The sequence below is a fragment of the Pogona vitticeps genome, chromosome 1 (assembly GCF_051106095.1).
Source record: "Pogona vitticeps strain Pit_001003342236 chromosome 1, PviZW2.1, whole genome shotgun sequence".
Classification (NCBI taxonomy): domain Eukaryota; kingdom Metazoa; phylum Chordata; class Lepidosauria; order Squamata; family Agamidae; genus Pogona; species Pogona vitticeps.
This window is the reverse complement of record NC_135783.1, coordinates 342,382,957-342,409,893: the sequence shown is the minus strand read 5'-3', so window position 1 is coordinate 342,409,893 and position 26,937 is coordinate 342,382,957. Positions and strand designations below refer to the sequence as shown.

At 43.3% G+C, this 26,937-nt stretch overlaps 1 protein-coding gene across 3 annotated transcripts in view; it reads right to left on the bottom strand.

The window, feature by feature from the left end:
• Positions 1-5,050: 5,050 nt before the first annotated feature.
• KIF26A (kinesin family member 26A) overlaps positions 5,051-26,937 on the bottom strand; it is a 228,826-nt gene continuing 206,939 nt past the window's right edge. Inside the window, exons 12-16 of one of the 3 annotated variants that reach the window (XM_078383833.1) lie at positions 23,244-26,559; positions 17,754-17,935; positions 17,227-17,250; positions 14,723-14,867; positions 5,051-8,744 (exon numbers count right to left, since the gene is read on the bottom strand). In XM_078383833.1, the coding sequence (XP_078239959.1) occupies positions 8,566-8,744; positions 14,723-14,867; positions 17,227-17,250; positions 17,754-17,935; positions 23,244-26,559 (3,846 nt within the window). In that variant the 3' untranslated portion in view covers positions 5,051-8,565. Of the gene's footprint in view, positions 8,745-14,716; positions 14,868-17,226; positions 17,251-17,753; positions 17,936-23,243; positions 26,560-26,937 lie in introns of all 3 variants that reach the window. The other 2 variants (XM_078383832.1, XM_078383831.1) reach the window with 2 other exon arrangements.

Here is a 26,937-nt window from a genome sequence, read left to right as displayed (position 1 = left end):
AGTAGTCTTGTGCCCAGAAGGTATTCATACCCACTTGGTATTCAACCATCTCATGGTTCCCTGGCAGGGGCTGGGAGGATGGCATTGGCTGGCAAGTGGGTCACCATTCCTGATACTGTGCCAAGACTCTTCTGCTATAACTAAACCAAGCCGTGGTCTTTCCATCCACTGACATTCTTCTGTATCGCCTATGATTTCCTGAAATGCTTAGAATTTTCCATCTGCTTATAGTTTTCTGTAATAAATGTGTTACTGCATATTAGTATGTGTCATTGGCAGCCCCAGGAAGAAGTGCAGGGCTGTCTTGCAAACTTCCCAAACTGCACTGCTTTCTCCCACTCTTCCTTTACAGATATCTGCCCATTGATCTATCTGTCTCTGTGGTGTTCTTTTTCTGCAAAGGGGATTGATCTTTTTTTAACTGATAGCCGTGTGCATAACGATTTTGTAATTTAGGCTGTTTGCCTTCTGAGTAATTGCCATCTCTGCAAATAACTGTATACATACAAAAGGACAAATAATTAGAATTTATGCTTCTAAGTGGGGGTCCTTAGCAAACACTGTCAACAGCTGAAAGTTTAGATTAGTCCTCCATATGATTTGTTTTTTAAACTTTCTAAAGTCTACATGATCCATTTCATCTTATTTCATGCTTTGTGTAACTCGTTCATCACAGGCAAATTATGATGCTAACCCATATGAAGGGAAGAACCTGGTCACATGATATAATTCTATTTTGGCTGTCTAGAAGAAGCAAAGGCAGGGCAAGGACCAGCTGTGTGAAAAAATTGCCCTGTTAGTGTCAGAAAATGTTTATGATGGAACTCCGGGATTCTTTACAAATGGACTGAAAAACACTTTTTAACTTTTCTGAAATGTGCAACTTTCTTCAGTCAAGGGGAACCGATGTCCAGGAATGTACATTTGAACGATGTGCAGACAAATATGTATATGCTTTTCCTCCCATTTTTCAAAAAAAAAAAAAAAAAGCATGTAGAACTAGCAAAGCCCAGAAAGGGGGAACGGGGAGAGGAGGAAGTTGGCCGAAATTGACTTGACATATCTGCCAATCCCTCATGACCACCTAGTCAATTCTCTAGGAAAGCTAGATACGGCATAATGTTCTGACAACACATGCTGTGCTTTCAGAGCTAAGCCACAAAGAATGAGTGTTACCCTTGGTCCTGTTGGGATGGCTGTTGGTGCTTTCATTGGTGGCAAGGAAAATGGAAGATATAACCTTTACCATGCTGCTAGCTCTACTTCTAATATTTGACCTGTTGGATTTCTCATTGACTCAGTGGACGTGTTTGTTTGTTTTGGTGATCAAGAGACTAACATCCCAAGACAATGAAATACCTCAAGATTTCTCAAGGGGAGCGGAGTGTGCATGCATATCTCCAAAGATTGATTTGCACTTGCATGAACTTGATTTCACCCCCTGCAGGGTGGACACTGTGTTTAACAGCATGTGGAACTATACCAACCTCACCCATTGAAGCTGCAGTCACTATGTCATATCAGTGTCAACATCACTTCAAGTTGTGTTGCTGCCTTTTCCTATTATACTCTTGAGTCTGTAGGTGTGGCCTAGAACTCCCAGAATTCTGACTGGGAATATTTTTTTGGAGATTTCCAGGAACTAGAGTCCAAGATATCTGAAGGCCACTTCCCTAGGCAGTAACACATAGAGTACCATTACTCTGTTCTACCCTGTTTTGATCCTATTTATTTGTCCCGTTTCTATGCTTTTCTTTCAGAGAGCTGTAAGCAGCATACATGGTTCTCCTTGCTCTCCCTTATCCTCACGACAGCCTTGTGATGTAGGCCAGAGTGAGAAAGTGTTAAGCGGTACGTTTCATGACCTAGCAAGGATTTGAAACCAGGTCTTCAGAGTCATAGTTTGACACACAAAACATGACACCATATTCGATGTATTAAAAGTGTTTGTGTGTGTGTGAGAGAGAGAGAGAGAGAGGGAGAGAGAGAGAGAGAATATATAAGAAATGTACTTCTCTCCAAATGTACCAAATGCCTCTGGGTGGCAATGTATAATTAAGTGACATATAGTGAATAATTCAAATAAAAGATAGAATGAGAAGATTAAATCCATTAAAAGTTAAAACTACATAGCTTTAATTTTATAATCTTCTCTTGAGGCGTTTCCATTCCACTTTGCTTTTGACAGCTTGTCTAACCTGATTGCAGTCTTGCCTCCCAGACTGCAGTGTGAATTGTCGGATCCCAGGGAGAGCAAGAAATGGGGGGGGGGGGGAGCGTTGCTGGTATAGGGGGCCCTTCTGGTTTCGCTGGGGAGAATTTTGCACCCATTTGTTTATGATTCCACAAAAATGACTCTTTCCTGCCTTTCAGTTATATCATCAAGCAATGGTTCTGTCTCATTCCCAGGGGGTTTCAACAGGCAAAAGTCCAATGAGTAAGTCCAATATCAGAAGTCCAGAAGATGCAAAGCAGATACCAAAATGCCAAAGCCAAAACACAAACCGTAGTCAGAAGTCAAAGTCCAAAGCCAAGGGTCCAGAGAACAAGGTGCAGGAGTGTGGATGCAATCCAGAGTATTGACGTATTGCTTCCACAAACTTGCAAGCCTCTGGGTGCAGATTTTATAGCAGCAGCAGTCATCTAAACACTTCATCCTGCTAAAACTCAGGGCTGGTCGACCTGATGTTCCTATGGGAAGCATTCATGTGATCCTCTGCCCTTCATGTCATGAGTCTTTGCCGAAGCTTAGTCCTCACCCTGGCTATTGGGGGAGGAGAATCTGGTGGAGATTCAGTTGCCTGTGATTCTGATTGCCCAGCATTTTCCTCAGCTGTAATTAACCCCTCAGATTCCAGATCTTCTTAAGCTGAACTCATGGCAGGTTCCCAGGTGTTCTTAGACTACAATTCCTAGAAGCAGTCTAAGGAATTAGCCCCAGTCATGCTGGCCAGGGTTCCTGGGAGTTGGGAGTCCAAGAACACGTGGGTTACCCAAGATTGAGAACCACTTCTTAGAATGATAGTAGCATTGGACATTACCTCGGGGTCATCTAGTCCAAACCCTGCCCATGCGGAAAGTCTACAGTGCAAGCATCCATCACAGATGGTCAGCCCATCTCTTTTTAAAACCCTTCACCAAAGGCAAGTCCATTGTTAGTGTCATCTCTTCCACTGGATACTTGAAGGACCGCCTCCTCCCATATGAGCCTACCCGGCTATTAAGATCTAGCCAGGGGGCCCTTTTGAAAGAGCCATCCCTCAAGGAGGTAAGAGGGATGGCTTGTAGACAAAGGGCCTTCTCGGCAGCTGCCCCCAGACTATGGAACGCCCTCCCAACTGAAATTCGCCTGGCGCCGACACTGATGATATTTCGGCGCCAGGTCAAAACCTTCCTGTTCCAGAAGGCTTTTAATTGAAATAACATTAACTGTGGGTCTTAATGACGGCAATTTAAATTTTAATTTGTATTTTAATCGTATTTTAATCATTTTATATTTTATTGTGTTGAATTTTAATTGTTGTAAGCCGCCCAGAGACCTTTGGGTAGAGTGGGCAGCATATAAATTAAATTAAATTAATTAAATAAATAAATAAACAAACAAACAAACAAACAAACAAACAAACAAACAAACAAACTTTCAAACTGCTCTTGCCATCAGGAACTTCTTTCTCGTGTTTAGTTGGACTCTCCTTTCTTGTAATGCGAATGAATCCATTATTTTGGTTCCCACGCTCTGTCTGATGCAGGGAAATAAGCATGTTCCATCTTCCACGTGGTAGCCTATGAAAATCACCTTCACTTCTCAATCTTCTCTTCTCCAAGCAAAGTGTACCCAGCTCCCTCAATCATTTTTCATATAGTTTATTTCCCATACCCTGATGCTCGCTCTCCTCTGGCCATGTTCTCCTTAAATTTTGGGGAAAGAACTGGACTTAGTATGGCTTTCTGGCTTTTTGCATTTGGTTTTAAATTCCCTTCCACTGCCTGCATTATTTGGCTCATGGCTCTGCTGTTTTTGAAAAGGATCACGGCTTCAGAACATCTGTGGCATCTGAAGGAACGCCAGAGAATGCAAGGACTGCAGGAGCCTTGTGGCATAATAGTTAAACTGCAGTACTGCAGTCAAGACTCTGTTCTTGACCTGGATTTGATCTTATGGGGCCCAGGTAGCTACTTTGAGATTGACTCAGCCTCCCATCCTTCCAAAGTCTGTAAAACGGATACCCAGCTTGCTGGGGGTGGGGGAAGGCAAAGTGTTCCTTGCATAATTATGTTGTAAACCACCCAGCGAGTGCTTTAAGCGCTATGGAGCTTGATATAAGCACCACACTTTGCTTTGCTTTGTTATAAAGAAATAATTATCCACTTGTTCAAATGGATGGAACCCCAGAAAAGTCTAGCCCCTAATCACAAGGAGAACTAATTAATTGGATGGCACTTAATAGGATACAGAGCAGAGTTGGCAGAAGCAAAATGAACCTAAGAAAAGGGAGACTTCGCACTGGCACAGTCCTTTGTGTACGTGGAGAGGAAGAAGCAGCTTCAAACCTATGTCACTGTATTGTGTAACAGGTACTATAGAAGACGTCCTGCTAGCTGTCTCAGATGCTCTTTATGTTGCTCTTACAGGGTGAAAATTATCTGGTATATTTTTATGACCACCAGCCATTCTCACGACATGCCTGAGCCAATGTAGACGTCGCTGTTTCAGTAATGTATACATGCTAAAAATTCCAGTTCATTCTAGGATTACTCTATTTGGAATTTTGTCCTGTCAGGTGATACTAAAAATGCATCGGACAGAACACATTTGGAGGACATGGTTGCCAGGAAATTGATCACATCGGACTGCTCCACAAGCATCCAAATTATGATCCGTTTCCCCATGTGATCATAGCCTGAGCTTTTTCCATTCTCAAGATAGAAGCACCGTAACTATATTGAAGAATATTTTATACTACTTGTACTTTGAAAAAGACAAAAACAAACGCCCCATTACTTATTGACTAGACAAACCAATACCCAGGCATTGAAATCAAGAGCCAGGTTAACAATAGATGCATCTTTTTATTCACATGGAAAAGCTGAAGCAAGCCATTACTGTATACATTTTTTTTTACAAAGGATATCGGGGGAGAAAAAAACACAACCCCGTACAAAGCAAGATGATCAGAAAATATGGTTCCTTATGAAATGTGATCATTACATACACTATCAAAGGTTTTCAAAAGTCATTTTGTTTGGCAACAATTTATCAACCATCTCCACCTGAAACAGTGGACTTCTTTAAAAAAGAAAATAGGGAGGGAAAAGAGGAATAAAGGACAAGGGTCATGCAGCATGTCTAGAAACAATCCTGAGTGTTTGCCTTCCTTAGAAAAAACTGTAAAAAGATATATTTGTCTTTCAAAGTTCATAAAAATGCAAATGCTATATTTATTGTCAAAACGATACAAAAATATGGAAGTAACGTAATATTTACCAAAAACAAAAGAGAGACAACTTTTTACCCCACTTCCTTGTGATTTTGGTAGTAAACATAGAGCTGAATCTAGACTTAGTAGTAGTGCGGATACGTTTGATCTTTGTGTTAAATCCTAACCACTTCTGTTTCAGTAGACCTACTCTACATGGGACTAAGTCCACGATTAACCCATTATTCTCAATTCCAGCACACAGAAGAGAGAGGGAAAAAGCCACAGTGTTGCTTACAGACTTATTCGGGTAAGATTAAGGCAGGGACTGACCGGCAACTAGAAATCCTGTGGGCCGTAACCAACTCAAGGCAGCCCAAACCTTGAAGCAACGTTTTAACATCAGTCCCAGAGATGAGAAAAGTTCCTTGCTTTTTGGCAGCAGCTCCCCGGATACCCTAGTCAGAGTACAGTGGTGCCTCACTAGACAATGATAATCCGTTCCACTGAAATCGCTGTTTAGCGAAATCATTGTCTAGCGAAAAGCATTTTCCCATTGGAATGCATTGAAACCTGTTTAATGCGTTCCAATGGGGAAGAATCGTCGTTGTCTAGCGAAGATCGGCCATAGGAAAGCCGCTTTGCGAACCGCCAATCAGCTGTTTAAATCACTGTCTTGTGAAGCTTAGGTCCCGAAAACACCTGTTTTGCGAGCGTGGAGGGCGCTGTCAAAATCGTCGTCTAGTGAAAATCGGTTTGCGAAGCAGGGACCAAACATTGTCCAGCGGAATTCCCCCATAGGAATCACTTTTTTGCGAATCACTAAAGCGATCGCAAAAAGTCAATGTCTAGCAAAAGAACTGTCATGCGGGGTAACTGTCCAGCGAGGCACCACAGAGTGTTCTGTCACTTCCCGTCCCAAAAAAGGACTTTTCCCATCTCTGATCCATTCCAAAAGGAACACATTTCTTGGGGTTCCAGTGGAAAACCTTATCCAGGATGGATACAACAGGGGGTATTTATGATGCCCCCCCAGGTTTAGAACATCTAGAAAAGTTTACCAGTGAAGAATGAGGTCAATATCAAAGTTAGGGACAAATCACACAAATCGGTGTATAAAAAGAAGCCCTCCCATTCATTTGTTATAGTCAAAGCTACCTGAGACAGATTCCAGCAAAGGAAGGATCAGTGTGCAGTGCTTAACTGGCATGAGGCCACGTTCTTCCCTTTACTCCCCATCTAGCAGCTTCCCCAACTACAGGTTTCCATCCATGTGTTAGCAAGGATCAACACATCTCCGAAACACCTTCAGGAGGGAGCAGCTGAAGCGGCAGTTTGCATGGAGGTGGAGAAAGAGGTAAGCACACAATCCTACCTATCACCACCTCTCTGCTAAAAGTCACCCACACCCAAAGCAGCTTTGACTCAAGGCAGAAGTTGCTGGGATTTTTATGCAGGCTCTTGAGCGTAATAATGCATATACAACGTTTATTCTCCTGGAGACGATACTTGGATGTGGAAATTCATTTCGGCCACCTAGAGCACAGGGGGGCAGCATGTAGCCCACAGACTTCATGTCCCTCCCGTTAGTTTAGTCCCCGTTGCCTGATAGATAATACGTACCATCTAATACATGCCACTGAATTTCGGCAGTGCCTTTTTTAAAAAGCTCCAATTTACCATTAAAACGAAGTGCATGGGGAGCATGAGTTTTGTTTTCAAGCTGAATGGTGCTCCCAGAAACCTTGGCACGCAGTTCAACTTGACAATAACGCGCACGCTCCTGTGCATTTCTTCCTTTTAATGGTACACTGCAGCCTTTTCTCCCTGCCACCACGATGCTACTATATTTCAACAGCTTGGCAGCAATTCCTGTGGAAGCAGAAGTGAGCAACAGCAGCCGGGTTTAGTGGGATACAGTGCTGCCCCACTCCGTCCACCAAAATTGTTCACCCCTGACCTAGAATAAATAGTCTGAAGAAAGTGGCCCCTGATTTATGAGGACTGGCACCTGATGAAAGAAATCTTGGTAAATTATAATGCAGTTTTAGCCCATCCACTAGTCGAGCAATGGGTAAAAACCACACGGAGTTACACAGGAATTGAACACATAATAATTCTCAAAGGAAATGCATTCTTCTTACATTTTAAAATCTTGAATGTGCCATCTTGAGAGAGGCATACCTGCAGAGGTGAGAGGAAGAACACAGAAAACTTCAATGACAGTATCTACCAGTCTCAGATGCTGCTAAGTGGTTATATTAAAAATACGTTCAGACACTGTTTTAAATATCGGCTACATGGTAATTCAGGAGGCACCTTTTTTGATCAGTTGTACAGAGTTTTTTTAGTTGATTAATCAAACCTGATTAATCAACCAAACATTTCAGCCCTAATATTTTGTAAGAAAAATATGGAAAAAAAACCCAAGTTCATTGTGATCTGCAAAAGGAAGAGTATAAAAAATGGAATACAAACCAAGCATTCTGAAATTTCATAATACAACTTTCCAGTAGATAACCGCTCATAAAAATATCTCAAATCCTAAACCATGAAAATCAATTATAATACAATTTATTTTCTTTTTTGTTCTGCTACATAAAGCCAGCTTTTCCATGAAACAAGGAGGCAAATTCAGGTGTAAGAACATAATTTACTTATTGCTTTCGCTACAATTTTTGTTCGTCTGGTTTTTTTGTTTTGTTTTTACATATAATCATAAATTACACTATACAGTATAAAATCTTTCATAGGAATACATTTTATGGTCTGTTTAGGTTTGCTGGTTTCGATTCTAAGCAACAAATACAAAAAAAATCAAGAAAACAAGTCACAAATGCATGAGAAAAGGCACTTCTGCTTTTGAAACAGAGTTGGTTCTTAACAGGTTCTGTTCTGTTTTGTTTTTTTTGTTTGCTTTCCTCCTTTAGAAATCTCAGGTCGATCTTTGTACAATCCATAGGTTGCTGAGGCACCATAAAGGTTTAGAACATTCTAATTCCTTGATAGTTTCAGGCTTTAACAACATTCTTCATCCAAGCTGCGTCTTCACCTTTCCACCTTCCTCTTTCCAACACACGTATTTCCCCTTTCCCTCCTCCTTTGTTAGTTCAGCTCCATCTCTTTGAGTCCCATTTACAAACCACCTTCAAACTTCCACTTCACGTGCTCCTTCCTGGGTGTCGCAGATCACGCCGATATCAAAGCAGGTGACGATCATGACATGCGATTTGCAGAGATTCACACACTGCTCCAGTTCCTCCGTCACTTGCTCCAGTGCCTCCAGATAATCTTGCGACTCCTTGTCAAGATCTGGGTCAACCTCAACTGTTAAGATCAAGAGATAAACAGACATCTGTCACTATCAAACAATGCTCTCTATGGGTACTGTTCTTTCAGTGAAAGTGGAAGTGAAGGTCCTCGTCACGAGTCCCCACAGCTACCACCACCCCAACATAAGGAGGATCCAAAAATGCAAGCCCAGTCAGTCTATATTAACAAATGAGGAGCAGGTATTTTGTAAAGCTAATGGCTCTTAACTGCCCATCCAATGCAACACCACCCTCAAACTCTTTGCATTATATTATAAGAAAGCCTAAGCAGGGTGGTGGATAACGTCATAGTCCTTGTTACTCAGAAAGTCCTGGGGTGTTGATCCTAGCTCATTTGTGCTCTTAGAATAAAAACTGTGTGCACTGTTCCCCAGACAGGCAGCAAAAATGTATCATGATCAGCCCAAAAATACCGTGATACACTAAACAAAGCAACACATGTCACCCTTGTACCCCAAGTCAAGCCAAATAGTACCCAAAGTCAGCTTTCTTAAAAAAGCATTTTCCCCATCTTGGCCATAAAAATATAAAAACAATAATTATATAAGTAGCCACTTGCTATCCATTCATGACTCCCCAACTTTGCTGCCTGCAGGGAACTGCTTCAACTTTGCCTAATTGTAGGTAAAGGTAAAGGTTCCCCTTGATAGTTTTTGTCCAGTCGTGTTCAACTCTAGGGGGCGGTGCTCATCCCCGTTTCCAAGCCATAGAGCCAGCGTTTTGTCCAAAGACAATCTTCCGTGGTCACGTGGCCAGTGCGACTTAGACACGGAACGCTGTTACCTTCCCACCGAAGTGGTCCCTATTGATCTACTTGCATTTGCATGCTTTCGAACCGCTAGGTTGGCAGGAGCTGGGACAAGCAACGGGCGCTCACTCCGTTGCGTGGATTCGATCTTACGACTGCTTGGTCTTCTGACCCTGCAGTACAGGCTTCTGCGGTTTAGCCCGCAGTGCCACCACGTTCTAATGGTAGGACCAGTCCCAAATTGCTTCATGCTGGCTGTGATACCATGCCATGTGACTGCATCAGGAGAATGCAAATAGACCTTAGCTACCCCTAGCCTTCTGGGGTGAGCTAATAACATCACTCCACACTCCTGCTGGGGCTGCACCACAGAATGTCAGCAGGACTTCTGCTGAGAGCAGGCATGGCCGTGGCTTATATAGAGTGGCAACAGACTATTTCGTTGATCAGAGGAACAGCCATAGCAGTGGGAAATGGTTTTTACTGCCGGGTTTTTTTGCTTTCTTTCTTCATTTGGTCTGACAACTGTTACTATATTAGCAAGCACCCAGCTGGGGGAAGATGTCTGAATGTCTACACAGGCTTGATTTATTAATTAATTTGCTATTATTCCCAGTGCCGTACCACTCAAGCAACATAGAAAAATCATCATTTGGAAAGCCTACTAGGTTTGTGCTGTCAAATTGTGTGACATTCCTAGTAAGCCACTGGGGCAACCAGTACCGACTAGCATTTTTGTCCAAATAACAGTCCCTGGGGGAACTTTTCAGTTCAGGCCAATGTCTGAAGCTGATAGAAGGACAGTAGTCAAATGAGAAAAACTGTGTCCCTCGGAAAACTATGGGAGCCACTGGGCTGCGATGGATACAGCAAAAGGCTAAGACTTTGGGGACCTGGGTTCAAATAACAACTTGGCCATGGATACTCACTGGGGGTGTATGGCAATGACAAAACTACTCTTTAATTATCTCAACTTGAGGGTTGCTGTTAGATGTGACTTGTGTGTGTTTAGTCGTTTAGTCGTGTCCGACTCTTCGTGACCCCATGGACCAGAGCACGCCAGGCCCTCCTGTCTTCTACTGCCTCCCGGAGTTGTGTCAGGTTCATGTTGGTTGCTTCGCAGACACTGTCCAGCCATCTCATCCTTGGTCGTCCCCTTCTCCTCTTGCCATCACACTTTCCCAACATCAGGGTCTTTTCCAGGGAGTCTTTTCTTCTCATTAGATGGCCAAAGTACTGGAGCCTCAGCTTCAGGATCTGTCCTTCCAGTGAGCACTCAGGGTTGATTTCCTTTAGAACTGATAGGTTTGTTCTCCTTGCAGTCCAGGGGATTCTCAAGAGCCTCCTCCAGCACCACAATTCAAAGGCATCAATTCTTCGGCGGTCTGCTTTCTTTATGGTCCAGCTCTCACTTCCATACATCACGACAGGAAAAACCATAGCTTTGACTATTCGGACTTTTGTTGGCAAGGTGATGTCTCTGCTTTTCAAGATGCTGTCCAGATTTGTCATCGCTTTCCTCCCAAGAAGAAGGCGCCTTTTAATTTCTGGGCTGCTGTCTCCATCTGCAGTGATCATGGAGCCCAGGAAGATAAAATTTGACACTGCCTCCATATCTTCCCCTTCTATTTCCCAGGAGGTGATGGGACCAGTGGCCATGATCTTAGTTTTTTTGATGTTGAGTTTCAGACCGTTTTTTGCACTCTCCTCTTTCACTCTCATTACAAGGTTCTTTAATTCCTCCTCACTTTCTGCCATCAGAGTGGTATCATCTGCATATCGGAGGTTGTTGATATTTCTTCCGGCAATCTTAATTCCGGCTTGGGTTTCTTCCAGTCCAGCCTTCCGCATGATGTATTCTGCATATAAGTTAAATAAGCTGGGGGACAATATACAGCCTTGCCGTACTCCTTTCCCAATTTTGAACCACTCAGTTGTTCCATGACCAGTTCTAACTGTTGCTTCCTGTCCCACATATAGGTTTCTCAGGAGACAGATAAAGTGGTCAGGCACTCCCATTTCTTTAAGAACTTGCCATAGTTTGCTGTGGTCCACACAGTCAAAGGCTTTCGCATAGTCAATGAAGCAGAAGTAGATATTTTTCTGGAACTCTCTGGCTTTCTCCATAATCCAGCGCAAGTTAGCAATTTGGTCTCGAGTTCCTCTGCCTCTTCGGAATCCAGCTTGTACTTCTGGGAGTTCTCGGTCCACATACTGCTGAAGCCTACCTTGGAGGATTTTGAGCATAACCTTGCTAGCGTGCGAAATGAGTGCAATTGTACGGTAGTTGGAGCATTCTTTGGCACTGCCTTTCTTTGGGATTGGGATGTAGACTGATCTTTTCCAATCCTCTGGCCACTGTTGAGTTTTCCAAACTTGCTGGCATATTGAATGTAGCACCTTAACAGCATCATCTTTCAAGATTTTAAATAGTTCAACTGGAATGCCATCACCTCCACTGGCCTTGTTGTTAGCCAGGCTTTCTAAGGCCCACTTGACTTCGCTCTCCAGGATGTCTGGCTCAAGGTCAGCAACTACATTGTCTGGGTTGTCCGGGATATCCACATCTTTCTGATATAATTCCTCTGTGTATTCTTGCCACCTCTTCTTGACATCTTCTGCTTCTGTTAGGTCCCTCCCATTTTTGTCTTTTATCATGTTCATCTTTGCGCAAAATGTTCCTCTAATATGTCCAATTTTCCTGAACAGATTTCTGGTCTTTCCTTTTCTGTTATCTTCCTCTATTTCTTTGCATTGTTCATTTAAGAAGGCCCTCTTGTCTCTCCTTGCTATTCTTTGGAAGTCTGAATTCAAGTTTCTGTAACTTTCCCTATCTCCCTTGCATTTTGCTTCCCTTCTCCTCTCTGCTATTTCTAAGGCCTCGTTGGACAGCCACTTTGCTTTCTTGCATTTCCTTTTCTTTGGGATGGTTTTCGTTGCTGCCTCCTGGACAATGTTACGAGCCTCTATCCAAAGTTCTTCAGGCACTCTGTCCACCAAATCTAGTTCCTTAAATCTGTTCTTTACTTCCACTGTGTATTCATAAGGGATTTGGTTTAGATTATACCTGAGTGGCCCAGTGGTTTTTCCTAATCTCTTCAGTCTAAGCTTGAATTTTGCTATGAGAAGCTGATGATCAGAACCGCAGTCAGCTCCAGGTCTTGTTTTTGCTGACTGTATAGAGCTTCTCCATCTTTGGCTGCAGAGAATATAATCAATCTGATTTCGATATTGCCCATCTGGTGATTTCCATGTATAGAGTCGCCTCTTGTGTTGTTGGAAAAGAGTGTTTGTGATGACCAGCTTATTCTCTTGACAAAACTCTATTAGCCTTTGTCCTGCTTCGTTCTGAACTCCAAGGCCAAACTTCCCTGTTGTTCCTTTTATCTCTTGGCTCCCTACTTTAGCATTCCAGTCCCCTAGAATGAGAAGAACATCTTTCTTTGGTGTCAGTTCTAGAAGGTGTTGTAAATCTTCATAGAATTGTTCAATTTCAGTCTCCTCAGCAATGCTGGTTGGTGCATAAACTTGGATTATTGTGATGTTGAATGGTCTGCCTTGGATTCGTATTGACATCATTCTATCATTTTTGAGATTGTATCCCATTACAGCTTTTCCCACTCTTTTGTTGACTATGAGGGCTACTCCATTCCTTCTACGGGATTCTTGTCCACAATAGTAGATATGATAATCATCTGAGCTGAATTCGCCCATTCCTGTCCATTTTAGTTCACTGATGCCCAGGATGTCGATGTTTATTCTTGCCATCTCCTGTTTGACCACCTCCAGCTTCCCAATGTTCATAGATCTTACATTCCAGGTTCCTATGCAGTATTTTTCTTTGCAGCATTGGATTTTCCTTTCACTTCCAGGCATGTCCACAGCTGAGCGTCCTTTCGGCTTTGGCCCAACCACTTCATTAGCTCTGGAGCTACTTGTACTTGTCCTCCGCTCTTCCTCAGTAGCATGTTGGACGCCTTCCGACCTGAGGGGCCCATCTTCCAGCGTCATATCTTTTAGCCTTTTGTTTCTGATCATGGGGCGTTCTTGGCAAAGATACTGGAGTGGCTTGCCATTTCCTACTCCAGGTGGATTACGTTTAGTCGGAACTCTCCACTATGTCCTGTCCGTCTTGGGTGTCCCTGCACGGCATAGCCCATAGTTTCTCTGAGTTACTCAAGCCCCTTCGCCACGACAAGGCAGCAATCCATGAAGAAGTGCAATCCATGAAGATGTGACTTAGGGACACATTAAATTAACAAAAACCTGCTTTGGGGACAGTGCTTTTTTTAAAACGTATTCATGAATGCTTTGGGGCAAAAGTTGAGCAGTATGGTACTCAGGTTTGTTGATTTGGTCAAACTGGCTGAGACAGAGAGAAAAAATCCCAAACATATGATTATGAAAAATACCTGTTTGTCAGATTCCATCAAAAAGGTTTAGCCACATTTAGCATGGGGATATCACATGGTATCATTTTTCCACCCACCCTCAGCCAGTGGCAGACAATGACATGGAACAGGACGAGAGATTCCATACTTGTTCATGCTTTAGCCATGGGTAAGAATGCCAAGAGGTTAGCAAGATCAGGATGGGCTGGAATCTGGGATGGGCTACCCAACTTCAAGCCCTGCGTCAGCTGAAAGCAAAGGACTTCACTGTGATTCCAGATATTAACATGATTTCTGTTCATGGAGTTTCCTTGGCAAAGATACTGGAGTGGCTTGCCAGTTCCTGCTCCAGTTCCGATGTGCAGCAGAATAAAGAAGTCATGGTGAGCCCGGTGAAGTCTCAGTGGACTTTCTGAAGACCTATATTTTTTGTTTGTTTTCAAAATAAAGCTGACACTGCTTCGAAGAGCCGGAAGGAGGTTTTGGTCCCCTTTTCATTACGGGGCCTTTTGGATGGCACCGGCATTAATGAGCTCTCAAAGGGGCCACGATGACCAAAGGCATATTTAGCACGTGCCACGTATATGTTTCCACAGATACCTGTAGCCAGTCTTTGACTATTTTAAACTCAAAGAGAGGGAAAGCAGAAAATGGGCAGAATGAATCCACAAAATATAGAGACAGCCAATCCACTCACTCCTGCTTCCAGTCTGTCACAATAATTCGACACAGTTTTTAGAGGCCAGTAGCTGTCAGTCTGCCCCTCTCGCCACAGCCAGTGATTTCTCTGCTAGAAACCTTGGTCTTCATCAACTGAGAAATACTTACACTCGCCTTTCCACTTGCTGGGATCCAACATCAGCCTGCCCTTAGTTTCCTCCAACTCCTCTTTCAAGAGCTCATGCTTTGCTTTCACTTCTCTAATTCGCTGGTGGCGTCTCTCCAGGATTTTCAGCTTTGTATTAAAATAGATCAGGCCCTTTGGGGGAAGACAAAAAGGACCAATCTATGACTTACATGGGTCACCCTCCTTTCCTTCTTTCCTTTCCTCAAAGAAAACAAAACAAAACAAAAAAAAACCCCTCCCCCATAGCCCTCATTGTTCAGCTTCATCAGATACACAGCCCAGGGACCAAACCCGTTAAGTAGAAGAAGGATCCTGTTTACAATCCTCCCACCTTCGCTGGAAGTGGACTTTCATAGATGCTAATCTAATAAAAGCAACATGCTACAAGCACTTAAGGCATTTATTGCCATTCCCTGAGTTAATGTACTTCTTGAGGATACTGTTAAATTACAACCTTATGCAGAGAAATGGTTTACACCCTCCAGTGCAAAGACTAAATATAATTTGGTTAGCAAAATAAACACAAAAAAAGCTGTGGGTGAACTACAGATGCATAACCTACGGGGGGGGGGGAGGCACAGCCTGTTACCCCATCCGTCTCTTTGTCTCTGCAATCCCTATCCCTAGATGTCCTTCACCAGTTTAGTGACTGGAACCTGGAAGAAAGGATGCAGGAGAGGAGAAGACACACAGGAAGTAGGGGATATTATATACCCCAGCCCCCCAGTATGGCATCTTCACTACAAATGTTCTATTTCAATGTTATGTGTTATTTTTTATTTACATCCTTGTCTTACAAGTAATCCTATTGGAGCCTTTCCCAACACGATGCTTTCTGGATGTTTTGGACAACAATGCCCATCTGCCCCTAACACAGTGGTTCTTAACCTTTTTGAAAGAAACGCCCCCTTGAGCCATTGAGGAAATTATCATCGCCCCCCTCCCCACGGTGATGATATCTTATTTATTTGTTTGTTTGTTTGTTTGTTTGTTTAAGACACTTAAATCCAATGACCCCTGAAAACAAAATTCAATTCCAAGAAAATGAAATGCCCCAAAAAAGTAACATTTAATGATTTAGTTGCAAGCGAATTTTAAGACGGAAAAAGAAATATAAAAAGGGCATAAAAACAAACCACAATGCAGGAACTAAAAATTTCAAGATGAAAACTCTGAAATTAAATTAAGACTGGAGGAAAATATATATTCATGCACACTGTAAAAAGACTGCAGCCATCTTCACAGGTTTGGCTTGCTCCAGCGCCCCCCTACCGCCCCCTTCTGCTCCAGCGCCTCCACGCCGCCCCTTTTCATTCTACTGCCCCCCTGAAAAATGAAATCGCCCCCTGGGGGGGCATTATCGCCCACGTTAAGAACCACTGCCCTAACAGCATGGCCAAGGGTCAGGGGGATGGGAATTGCAATCCAAAATATCTGGAGGGCAAAACATTGCCCCTAGCTGCCCCTGTAAGTCAGGCGCATTTATACAAAACTTTAAAACATCAGAAGCAATGGAAACCAAGCAAATATTGTAATAATTAAACACAGCTGAGCAACACAATTTATGGTAACAGGCATGAAAACTTCAAAAGCAGCCAGTGATGTAAGATCTAAAGTACCCGCAGAGATAAAAGAAGCTCTAAAATGCAACTTTAAACTGTAACTGGACAGTTCTAAAACATGAAGGAAATCAGAAGACTGGAGAGAAAAAGCATTTTTCACCCATGAAAATTCATGTTATTTGCTTTTCTCTCCTAAAATTACCCCCTTTCTATCCTGCACCCAGATGTAAACAAGGTAGGAAGCTTCTTTGCAGTTTCCCTCTTGATTTAAATATCCCTAATTAATGGGTAGTTGGCTGGATAGCTCAATGAGTTAGGTCTCTGGAGAGACTGACGTTGGGAGTTCGATTTCCTCACTGTGCGTCCCAGAAGAGCCAGCCTGTGTGGCCTTGGGCAAGCTTCATAGTCCCGGGGCAACCCCAGAATATGGGAATGGCAAATCACTTCTGAGTTCTCTATACCTAGAAATTCCTGAAAAGGGTGACTATAAATTCAGAATCACCACACACAATTATTGTTATTCATGTTAATTAAAGGGAGCATGCTACTGGATTTTCCAGTATCTCTAGTGAGTAGAACCTTAGTCACTTATGCAGGCCTGTAAGGGCAATTGTGTTAGTCTCATCATGGATCTCCTCCATGTCGCACTAGTTGCAAACTCCAGTACACAACTAGTCTCAAGACGATTGATCATAGGAGCCTGCAGGAGGGAGAAAATATCTGGGAAACTCCCATTCCACATTGAGTTTTTCTCCCTCTGGCTTTTGACCCATATCCTTGAATCTCATATATTTCGTTATGTTAAGGGATGCAAATATATCTCTAAAGATTTGAAAGAAAAAAAGTCAACAGGGCAATGGGAAAACTCCATGTTTCTGCAAACATCTCTCTTCTGGCTAACACAAGGCAGATCCAAAGATATGACTTACCTTTTCAACATCCTGGAAGGGCTGCTAGAAAAGAAATGAGAAAATATATTTTTAAAAAAACTGGTAGCAGACAGATAGCTGCCATTCCCGTCACCAATTCAGAATTAACGGGATTGTTTTGCCAATTACAAGTAAATTAAACTCACAACATCTTGAATGTAACCGAATTCTAACTGGGATACTTTATGCCATTTACATAAAGAGTTAATGACCCAATCGTGAAGGAAGGCCCATAAAGTTTCATCAGGCAGGCAATGATTATAAAGCCTTCTCGTAACGTATTAATTGATATTCTCCGCTCACTCCATCAGCTACGTTAAACACAATTAATGGCAGACTGCAATTATTTTCAATGGACAAGACACCCCAACATATGAATTGTAAAAATGAAAAAAAAAAATTGTGTTTCTAATCACCGTCCATTCTTCTCTAATGCCATCTACTAGATCAGAAGCAACCCTCCTGTTTTGTCTGTTTTGTGCGTGTGTGATTTAAATTGTCCAGCACACAGTAAAATATGTGCTGACCTCCGTTTCCTCTTGTCTGTGTCGCTGTAATCGTTCCACATCATCAATCTCATAAACTTTAATTTCAAATGGCTCTTTCAAAGTCCCCGGCAAGGGTGGTAGATCAACCCACTGACCAGCGACGCTCCCCAGGGATGATGAATCAGGAAGAGGGGCTGGGATCAGCCGTCGACGCTGGAAACCTGGAAGGAGGGAGGGGAGAAGAGAAAGCCAACAGGGTCTCTCGTGTGCATTGGTCTGCTCTCCAAGCCATACACATTTCAGTCCAGACAATGCTTCCACCCAGCTGCAGACAATTACTATTTTGATAGTATCATAATTACTTCTTTGTCATAGTGAACAACTGGGTTTCGATATTCTCACCCTTCTCTCACATTGTATCTCTTTCAAGCCAAGGACTGCTTTCAAGTTTCAAGTTAATTGCCTTAGGTCTTTTTGGGGAATAAGGCGGGGGGGGATATTTTAAATAAAAAAGTAATTAAGTTCAGGGAAATTGGGAGAGGAAGGGCTTGTTCCAGTGGAGGGTGCGAACAACACACAAACAAACAAACAACAGGAACACGTTCAACCTGAAAGCTTTACTGCCAGGACTTAAGCGCCAGTAGAAGTCTTATCAAATGGGGAGGGGGCATACAACAGCTGGAAAGGGAACAGACCAAGGCCCAAGGGTAGCTAGATCCAAATCAAGAGATTGAGGTTGAAGCATGGTCATGAAATGAAACTGCAGACTGGGTTGGGCAGATCAAACCTTCCTTTGGATCATCATATGGCCTAACATCTCCACTCATCTGTTCACCCATCCATCCATCTTTGTAACCTTCCGAAGACTTTGCCAAAGTGAGCCATAGTCCTACTATCGAGGGAACCAAAGACACAGACTCTGGCTGTACCTCCTTCACTCCCCACCTCCCTGCATTCACAGGGAAAGCCTGCAGAAACAGTGTAACGATGCTTCAGCACATGCTGATGGATGGGAGGGTGCAACAATCCAGGATTGCTGACAACCTGAAGCTGTGCATGTCCATTCTGCTTACATGTGTTTATGTTACGTTCCTCTCCATCAACGTGGGGAGACTGGAAGAGAAGGGAGTGCATGTCCCCAGCACCCACCATAATTTCAACAAGGTTTTATTGGTGAAGCCCTGAAGTCAGCATAAATAACACATTCCTAAACCAAGATAGCAACTTGCTCAGTTTGAGAAGATCTCTACTAATCATCCATTCAGAACAATGTGTGCAGCTGTTAGCAGTTCACTGGGGGAAGTTACTGAGAGAAGATGTGTTAGGATGGGGATGAAGTGAGAGGGCGAGGAGAGAGAGTAAAAGGGATAGTAGGAGAAGAAGAGAGAGAGAGAGAGAGGGAGAGAGCTTTGTTAAACATGTTTAGAAATACTGTACCCAATTAGAATACGAAAAAATGAGTTAATTATTATTATGGTAACAATCACAAAACTGATGTCTGCAAGGAATTAGAAGAAGAATACAGTAGGGTCTTGACTTGAGAACTTAATCCATATTGGAAGGCGGTTCTCAAGTCAAAAAGTCTGTAAGTCAAATCTCCATTGACCTACAGTGCATTGAAAACCGATTAATCCCGTAACAGGCCGTTTTTGTTCCATTTTGGTTTTTTTTCTGGTCTGTAAGTCAATTCTCAGGCTGCAAGTCAAACCTAAATTTTGCGGCCAGAGAAGTCTGTAACTCAAAAAGTCTGTAAGTCAAGCCGTCTGTAAGTCAAGGGTCCACTGTAACCAGTTTAATATGGAGGATTGCCATAAAGGAATGTGGAATATGGCTATCAACAATACATTAACACGTTAATGGAAGTTAGAAAAAGAATATTGAAAGCAAATTATTTTAAGGATATATAGAATGTGGGGTTTTTTTAGTACATGTATTTGGGAAAGGCAAAGAAAGGTTATACCCCTGGACAGGAATCACTATATTTTTGGAGAGAAATAGGACATATAAATTTTAAAAGGAGGGGGGGAAATCCCGAGGGGGATGAGGAACACTGGATGTATTATGAGTTTTGTTTGAATCTGAGTTTATGGACTACTGTAGATGGGTTCAGCCCTCAGAATTGGCCCATCCACTCACGTGCCAGCATACCATTCTTCCTGCCAATCACAGAAGTAGCTCTGTTGTCTCCTGTCTCGGCTGGCCACTCCAGGCAGGGGGCAGGAGGACAGGTCTCCCTACATGGCTGCTAAGTGGCCAGCTGAACAGAGAGACAGCAGAGCTCCTTCAGCGATTGGTGGAAAGAGCGGGATGCTGGTGGTGTGACAGCGCATGAGTAGACAGGCCGGTTCCAAGGGCCAGACCCACATTAGGTGCACCTGGGATGGGGATATTTGTATTCGTTTATGAATATGAATATCTCCATCTCTAATAATAGCCTCACAAATACCCTCCACACACAAACCAAAGAGGAAATCAACAAATCCAAATATAAATAGCAAAACAAACCTAACTAGAACCTAAACGATGGCTGGACTGGGAGACTCATATATTGAAAAGTCAAGAAAAGATGTCTTTAAAAACTTCTTTAAAGAGTAATGTTCTTAACATCCTCTTGAAGGTTGAGAGAGAGGATGGGGCCATAACCAAGAAGTCTTTGCAAAGACGTTCTGACAGAGAACAGGGTCAAAAACTATTCAGGGCTTTGTCGGTTAAAACCAAATAAAGAGGGTGGTAGAAAAAGGTCTGGACCACCCATTTACTTTGTCCCGACAGATTACTCCTGAAGGAATATTTGACTGAAATGGAATAAATAGAAATGTGGGCCTCCACCAGTTTTTCACTCCCAGTGTACTGGATTACAGTCTCACCCACAGTTCACCTAGGAGCCCCATTGAACCCAGCGAACCTTCCTTCTGGTAGACATTTACAAGAATTTGCTCCCTGCTAATAATTCCCAGACAAAAATCTGGAAGACTTAGAAGTGTCAAAGCACTAAGGATTCCAAAGGGCAAGCAATAATTTATTGATAAAAAGACTGTTCCAATTGAGAAAAAGAACTGTTTGTCATTTTAAAAAGAAAGCCCTTATAAAGTATTTCCTGAGGCAAAACCGAATACAAATCCATTACCCAGTAATCCCTTCTCAATAGGTGTGCAACTTTACACAGCTGTTAATATTGATTTGTGGGACAGACTTAGGAAGGTGATGTTCTATGGAAAAAGAGAAACCACAAAAGCTGAAGATCAGGCCTTTATACTGATTGCACAAGGAGGCAAACTGGTCACTCGGACTGGAAGTGCATTATGATGAACACTGACAGAACCATATATTTTGGTGTACGCAAGGGTGGATGAGCAAGAAAGCCTAGAAGAAAGGGGTGAATATTTGTGGGAGAGAGAAATGTCTTTCATTTAGTAGAGGCAGTCCCTATCAGAAGCAGAGGAAAAGCTGTTTTTTAAAAATTAAATCCCCCTTTCTTCAGCTTCCATGCAAATTTTCTTTCCATCTGCAGAAGGATGCTATTGTCTGTTCATAAAACATCTGATTCTGAAAATACTAACAGAAGCATCCACTGGATCTGAAGCCTTTTCCATTAATAAGAGAGCACAACTAGGTTCAATCTGCCACAGTTAAATACATCTATTTTTAAATTATGCAAGTACAAAGCAAACTGTGCTGCTTATATACCGCCCCCATAGCATTTAAAGCACTCTCTGGGCAGTTTACAATTGAATTATGCATTGACTCACTACCACCTTCCCAGCAAGCTGGGTACTCAATTTACTGACCTTGGAAGGATGGAAGGCTGAGTGAACCTTAAGCCACCTGGGATTGAGCTCAGGTTGTGAGCACAGTTTTGGCTGCAGTACTGCAGTTTCACCACTGTGCCACGAGGCTCCTTACAATTATAAATAAAGGTGAAAAAAAATGTAAAGGCTCCTTACAATTATAAATAAAGGTGAAAATGGCCCCTCACCAGCACGACCTTAATTTAAAATTCCACAGATGATGGCTGGTGCAATACGATCTAAGTCCAAGAAATACAAAATAAATTTTTAATGTTTCAAAAGAGGAAAGACATTTACTCTGGAAATGCACAAGGGACTTATTTTAGTAGGACAATGTTGTAAGACTGATGGGAGGAAGAGAGGGTTGATATTGTTATTGTTCCTGTTGCCATACCCTTCCATTAGTACACATTTTTTTTTCTTCTGAAAAATCATTTCTGTACTTAAGAAATGTACTTTGGCAGACATGCTCAAGTCTCCCATGGGACTGATTTGTTCTTTAACTTAGGTTGCTCCCTGCCAAATTAGATCAACTCTTTTCCATTTCTGTTTAAAGTTGGATGGCACAGAAGTCTTAGTATAGTCTTCTACGAAAGGAAGCCTCTCGGAACTGATTACTCCAGTGAATCTCCAATCTATTTCTAATTTCAGTTGATTGTCTAAATGCGCTGTAAAACTAATGAAAGCCTTAGGTTTGTAGTTAATTAGTAGCATTAATCACAAAGTTTAGTGCATTGTTTTTAACCGAATTCTTTTATCTCCCTTTCTTATATAATTGGAGAGCTGCCAATCAAAAGTTTTGTACGCAAAGGATACTTGGCAATTACCAAAGAATCACAGGACATCCACATACACCCTATTTGCCCACATATCGACTTGTGAGCTGTGGTCACCCGTCATCACCGCTCTACCCTAACTCTCCCTTTCTCTCCTTCCCAAGTATACCTATTGCCAGCAATAGGCAAAAAAATTGTCACTTTTGCATTCTTCCACATTTAAACTGAAGATCAGCATTTCTCATTAGCCCCTCAATCCAGACCTCCTATGAATCAAAGCATCACAGCTACTTAACGCCATTTGGGCGATTTCATCCAGCATTTTGTTGACCCAACGTTTGTGTATTGTGTCTCAGCCTCACACAAACAGATGGCAAAGAACAACCTTCATTGCTAAGGTTGTTAAGGAAAGCAAGTGATTTTTCCGGTGTTCCTGACAGAATTCTCACCTTGGTGAGCAACTGTTTTGCAAAACAGTTGCTCGTATTTCTGCAGAACTTAGTCTACACAAAATTGTGCAATGTGCAAAATTATGTCAGTTGCCCAATATTACAACAACCGCAGCTTACTTATATAACTAAAGCATTGGCTGGATTTTTTTTTTTTGCATCATGCTTGACAATCAGCGAGTCCTTCTGTGCCTGCTCTGTGTGTCTCTGTGTGTGTGTGTGTGTTGTTTGCTTATTGAAGGGTAAGAACACAGGATATGTTTGCAAGTATACACACACACACAGAGGGGAAGCTCCTTGTCTCACCCTTGGATTGAGAGAAGGAATCACTCTGGGCTTTAAAACTTCTCAGGAGGAAACTCTAAACAAATGATAACAAGGAATATTGTGCATTCTCTTTCCATCCTCGATTCCGACCGACTCCAGAGCCCATGGCATCGACAGACCTGTTCAGCACCATTTATAGCCAATTCAATGAACATTCATTCCCTGAAGGGTTGGGTTTTGATTGGTTACCTGTGGATCTTTTCTTGGGTGATTTCAAACTTCTCATGCGGCCTGGTGAGGACATCCCGCTCTCGCTCATGGAATCGTGGGCCGAGGAGGCACTGCCTGTGGCTTCACTGTCGCGGATCATGCTCTCGTAGCCACTGCTGCCGCCACTGTGGTAAAAAAGAGCTGTCCTGCCCATTGCTGGCGGTAGCTCCCCACTCAAGACACTGCTGTTATCACTCCCATGTCCGCTGCTGTAGCGCTGAGGCCTCCTCGGAGCTGTTATCTTGCTGTAAGGAGATGGCAGAGCCAGGACCTGGGACTTCTCATCACTGAGATTAATTCCACTGTCGTTGCCACTGTCGGAATCTGTTGAGCCCCGGAAATGGTTCATCTTGGCTGAACTGCCCAAGGCTAGTTCATTCACCCTGCTGTTGGCTGCCCTAATGGCTTGCTTGGTTCCCATGATAGTCCCCCGACCAGGTTTGCTGCTGACACCTTGTATGGACCGTGGGGCTGCTTTCCCAGTCAAGGGAATGCTGGAGGTCTTCCCCACTGACTGGGCTAATGACTTCACTGAGTTGCTCAGAGACTTGGACCCACTGGCCGAAAGGCTGCGGCTTTTATTCCCACCGGCTAGAGCCTTCTGACTTGTGCTGCTTTTAGCCTGACTGCTTTTGCAGGGTGACGGCGTGGTGTAAGAGGGAGGTGATGTCAAGCCAGAAGCAACAGGTGGAACCCCCAGCCTAGGGACCAGTCGACCATTTCTGCCATTGTTAACACTGCCACCGCTGTTCTCCTTATTTGGGCTGGCCTTCGGCCCGACAGACACCAAGCTCTCACATCTCTCAAGGGACATGTGGCTCCCATAACGATGGATGGCTTCGCTTTTTGATGCCTTTGATTTTAAACTCGAGGTTGCTTTGGGCAAAGAGTGGTCTCCCTTGAGGTTGTATTTGCTGCTAGTGTTTTCAAGAGCATAAGACCCAGCTCTCAGTCGCAAATCAATGTCATCCTCATTTTTTACTGGAACAGCCTTACCAGGGTCCAATCCTGCAGCTTTTCCTCCTCCACTAGTTATCCCACCATTTTTCTGCTCAAGGCTTGACTTACGCACAGGGGGCATGGGAGGGACTGCTCCATTTGGCCTGGGCAACATGCTTGATTTGGGCTGCCCGTTCTTTTTTTTCAGACTACCAGTGGCAAACGCAACTTCTGAACTGCCCCTGCTGATACCATCTATAGCTCCACTACTGCTGTGTGACACACCCAAGGTGGTGGCTCCTCTTCTAAGCTGTGGCATTTTTGTTGCAATTTCTGTTTTTTTAGCAGCTGCACTGGAGGACTTGCAGGCCATTTCACAACCGTCTACAACCCTCTGGGAACATGAAAGCATTGTCTGGGATTTGGCTGGCCTCACGGAACTGCTGTACTGTTGCGGGGACTTAGCCACCTGTTTCTCAGCATTAAATGTACGAGTGTTTGGAGAAGTTGATGTGTCTGCCACGTTTGCTTCCAACGGGTTGTCCGTACGGACCAGCCAAGGGTCTTCAAACATCACATGGGGCTTTTGCAGTTCCTTATAACTGAGAGTATTGGTTGCATTGGTTGAAGATGAGGTAGTTTTTGTTCTCCGGGGAAGACTAGAGTGTATAGTTTCTATCACTGGTGTATTTTGTGAGTTAGAAGGTCTAACCTTTGCTGGCTGATCAGTAACACAAAGAGCACTTTCTGTCTGAGATGCTTTGGTTATGTCACAGTTTTGAGGACTTCTGTTGGCCCCCAGTGATGTCTTGCCTGAGCTCATGCTCTCACTCTCCAGTTCTGAAAAGCAAAAGCCGCTGTCACTCAAGGTGGCTTTCAATGGAAGAGGGTCATTAGGACAATCCAAGTTAAAGGGGTTCTCAGACTTGCCACTGCCGTAAGCAGACTGAGCAAGAAACCCATCACTGGGTCGGCTTCCATCACTTTCAATGGTACAGATGCTGACTTCACTTAGCCAGGAGCTGATGGAGGAACGTCTGCTGCTGCTGGAGAATGGACCTTCAGCAAAAGGGACAACAATATCAATGTTGACGCCAGTGGCACCTGCCTGGGAGGTATATGCATCAAACTCATCATTTATACTGCTGATGATACTAACTGGTCTTGAACCTGATGCAAGAGCCTGCAAAGAGCAGTCACTGTTAAAGCTGATGATACTGGCAGGTCTTCCGTTATCCAAGATGCCACTGATGGACAGCTCTTCAACCACAGTAAACACAAGTTCATCCTCCCCGTTGAGTTCCACAGGCTGCTGCAAAGTCACAGTCGTGGTCAGTATATCCCGGTCAAAGCATTTGCCCCGGAAAGAGGACTGAAACCTATGGACCTCTATGCCATCTCCTTGGTGCTCTGTGTTGTTGGTTGTTGAGAACTTATTTCCTTCATTGACAGGAGTGGAATCCTGCACTGCCTGCTTACTCATTCCCACAGGGGGCGTCCTGATGGCATTGCTGTTCAGAGAAGTTATCTTGCTCTTCACTGGGGATTCCGGCTGCTGTGGCGGAGGAGGTGCAGGCGAAGGCAAGGGTCTTTTAGCAAATGAAGATTTTTCTTTTACAACCAATTCAGCCCCAGCAACTTGACTCAAATCTTGACCTCTACCAACACTGCAAGCTGGTAAGTGGTTGGAGTCATTCATCACCTCTTTTTCGCCATCTGAATCTGCTCTCTTGCTTTCAGGCTTGGCTAGTTTTAAGGAAGATGTTTTCTTCTCTTGTCCATTTCCATTACGCTGGAAATAAAGGTTCTGGCTCTTTTTTGCAGGCCCCGTTTCCTGTAAGACTGCTTTATTAAACCCTCCAGGAGGAGAGGATGGGTTGAACTTGGACTGACCGTTCTCTGTAATTGTCAGTGTTGTGTTGGTGGAAGAAGCAGTCGAGACTTCGCCGCATGGAAACTTAACCGGCTCCTCGCTTCCATCAATACACTCTAGCCTCTCCTGCAACTCTGCAAATGTGTTGCATTTAAAATGGTCTTTGTCGGAACTTTTCAGGAGACCTGAGTTGTCTTTGCTTCTCTTCTTGTTTAAGGAAGGGATGATGGGGACAAACTCTGGAGGGCCTTCATTATCTGTCAGCTCTCGGTCTGACAAGGCTGTACCATTGGGGCCAACATAGATGACGGTGTCACAGGACTGTTCGCTGCTTGAGGAATAGTCAGGCTCGTTGGAAAGATTCAGCACAGGAACATGAGGATCAAGAGCAATGGTCCTAGGATGAAATGGTCTCAGATGAGGAGGTCTTCTTATGTGGCCTTCTTCACATGAGCTTTCTCCTCCAGATGAACTGGATGCATACTGTGAGTGGAAGACATAAAAAGGCATTATGGCACTAAATGCACTAAGAAGTGACTAGACCATGAGGCCAGTTCTTGCTATCTACTAGCAATAATTTATGACGATTGTCTACAGTGATGATGGTGGTGATACAGGTAATGGTGGTAACAGTGGTAGAAAACCCTATGGTGGTAAAAATGTCTTTGAGCACCAACTCCCATCAGCTCAAACCAGCATGGCCAATGATCATGGATAATGACTTTGGAGATCAGGGGTCTTGTAAGCCAAAAACAATCAGAAATCTTCAGTTTCTCCATACATCTATAGTTAGCATATAAATATGTGGACTACTATCTCTACAACAAAACCATGGTGCAGTGAAACTGCTTGGCACCTCAT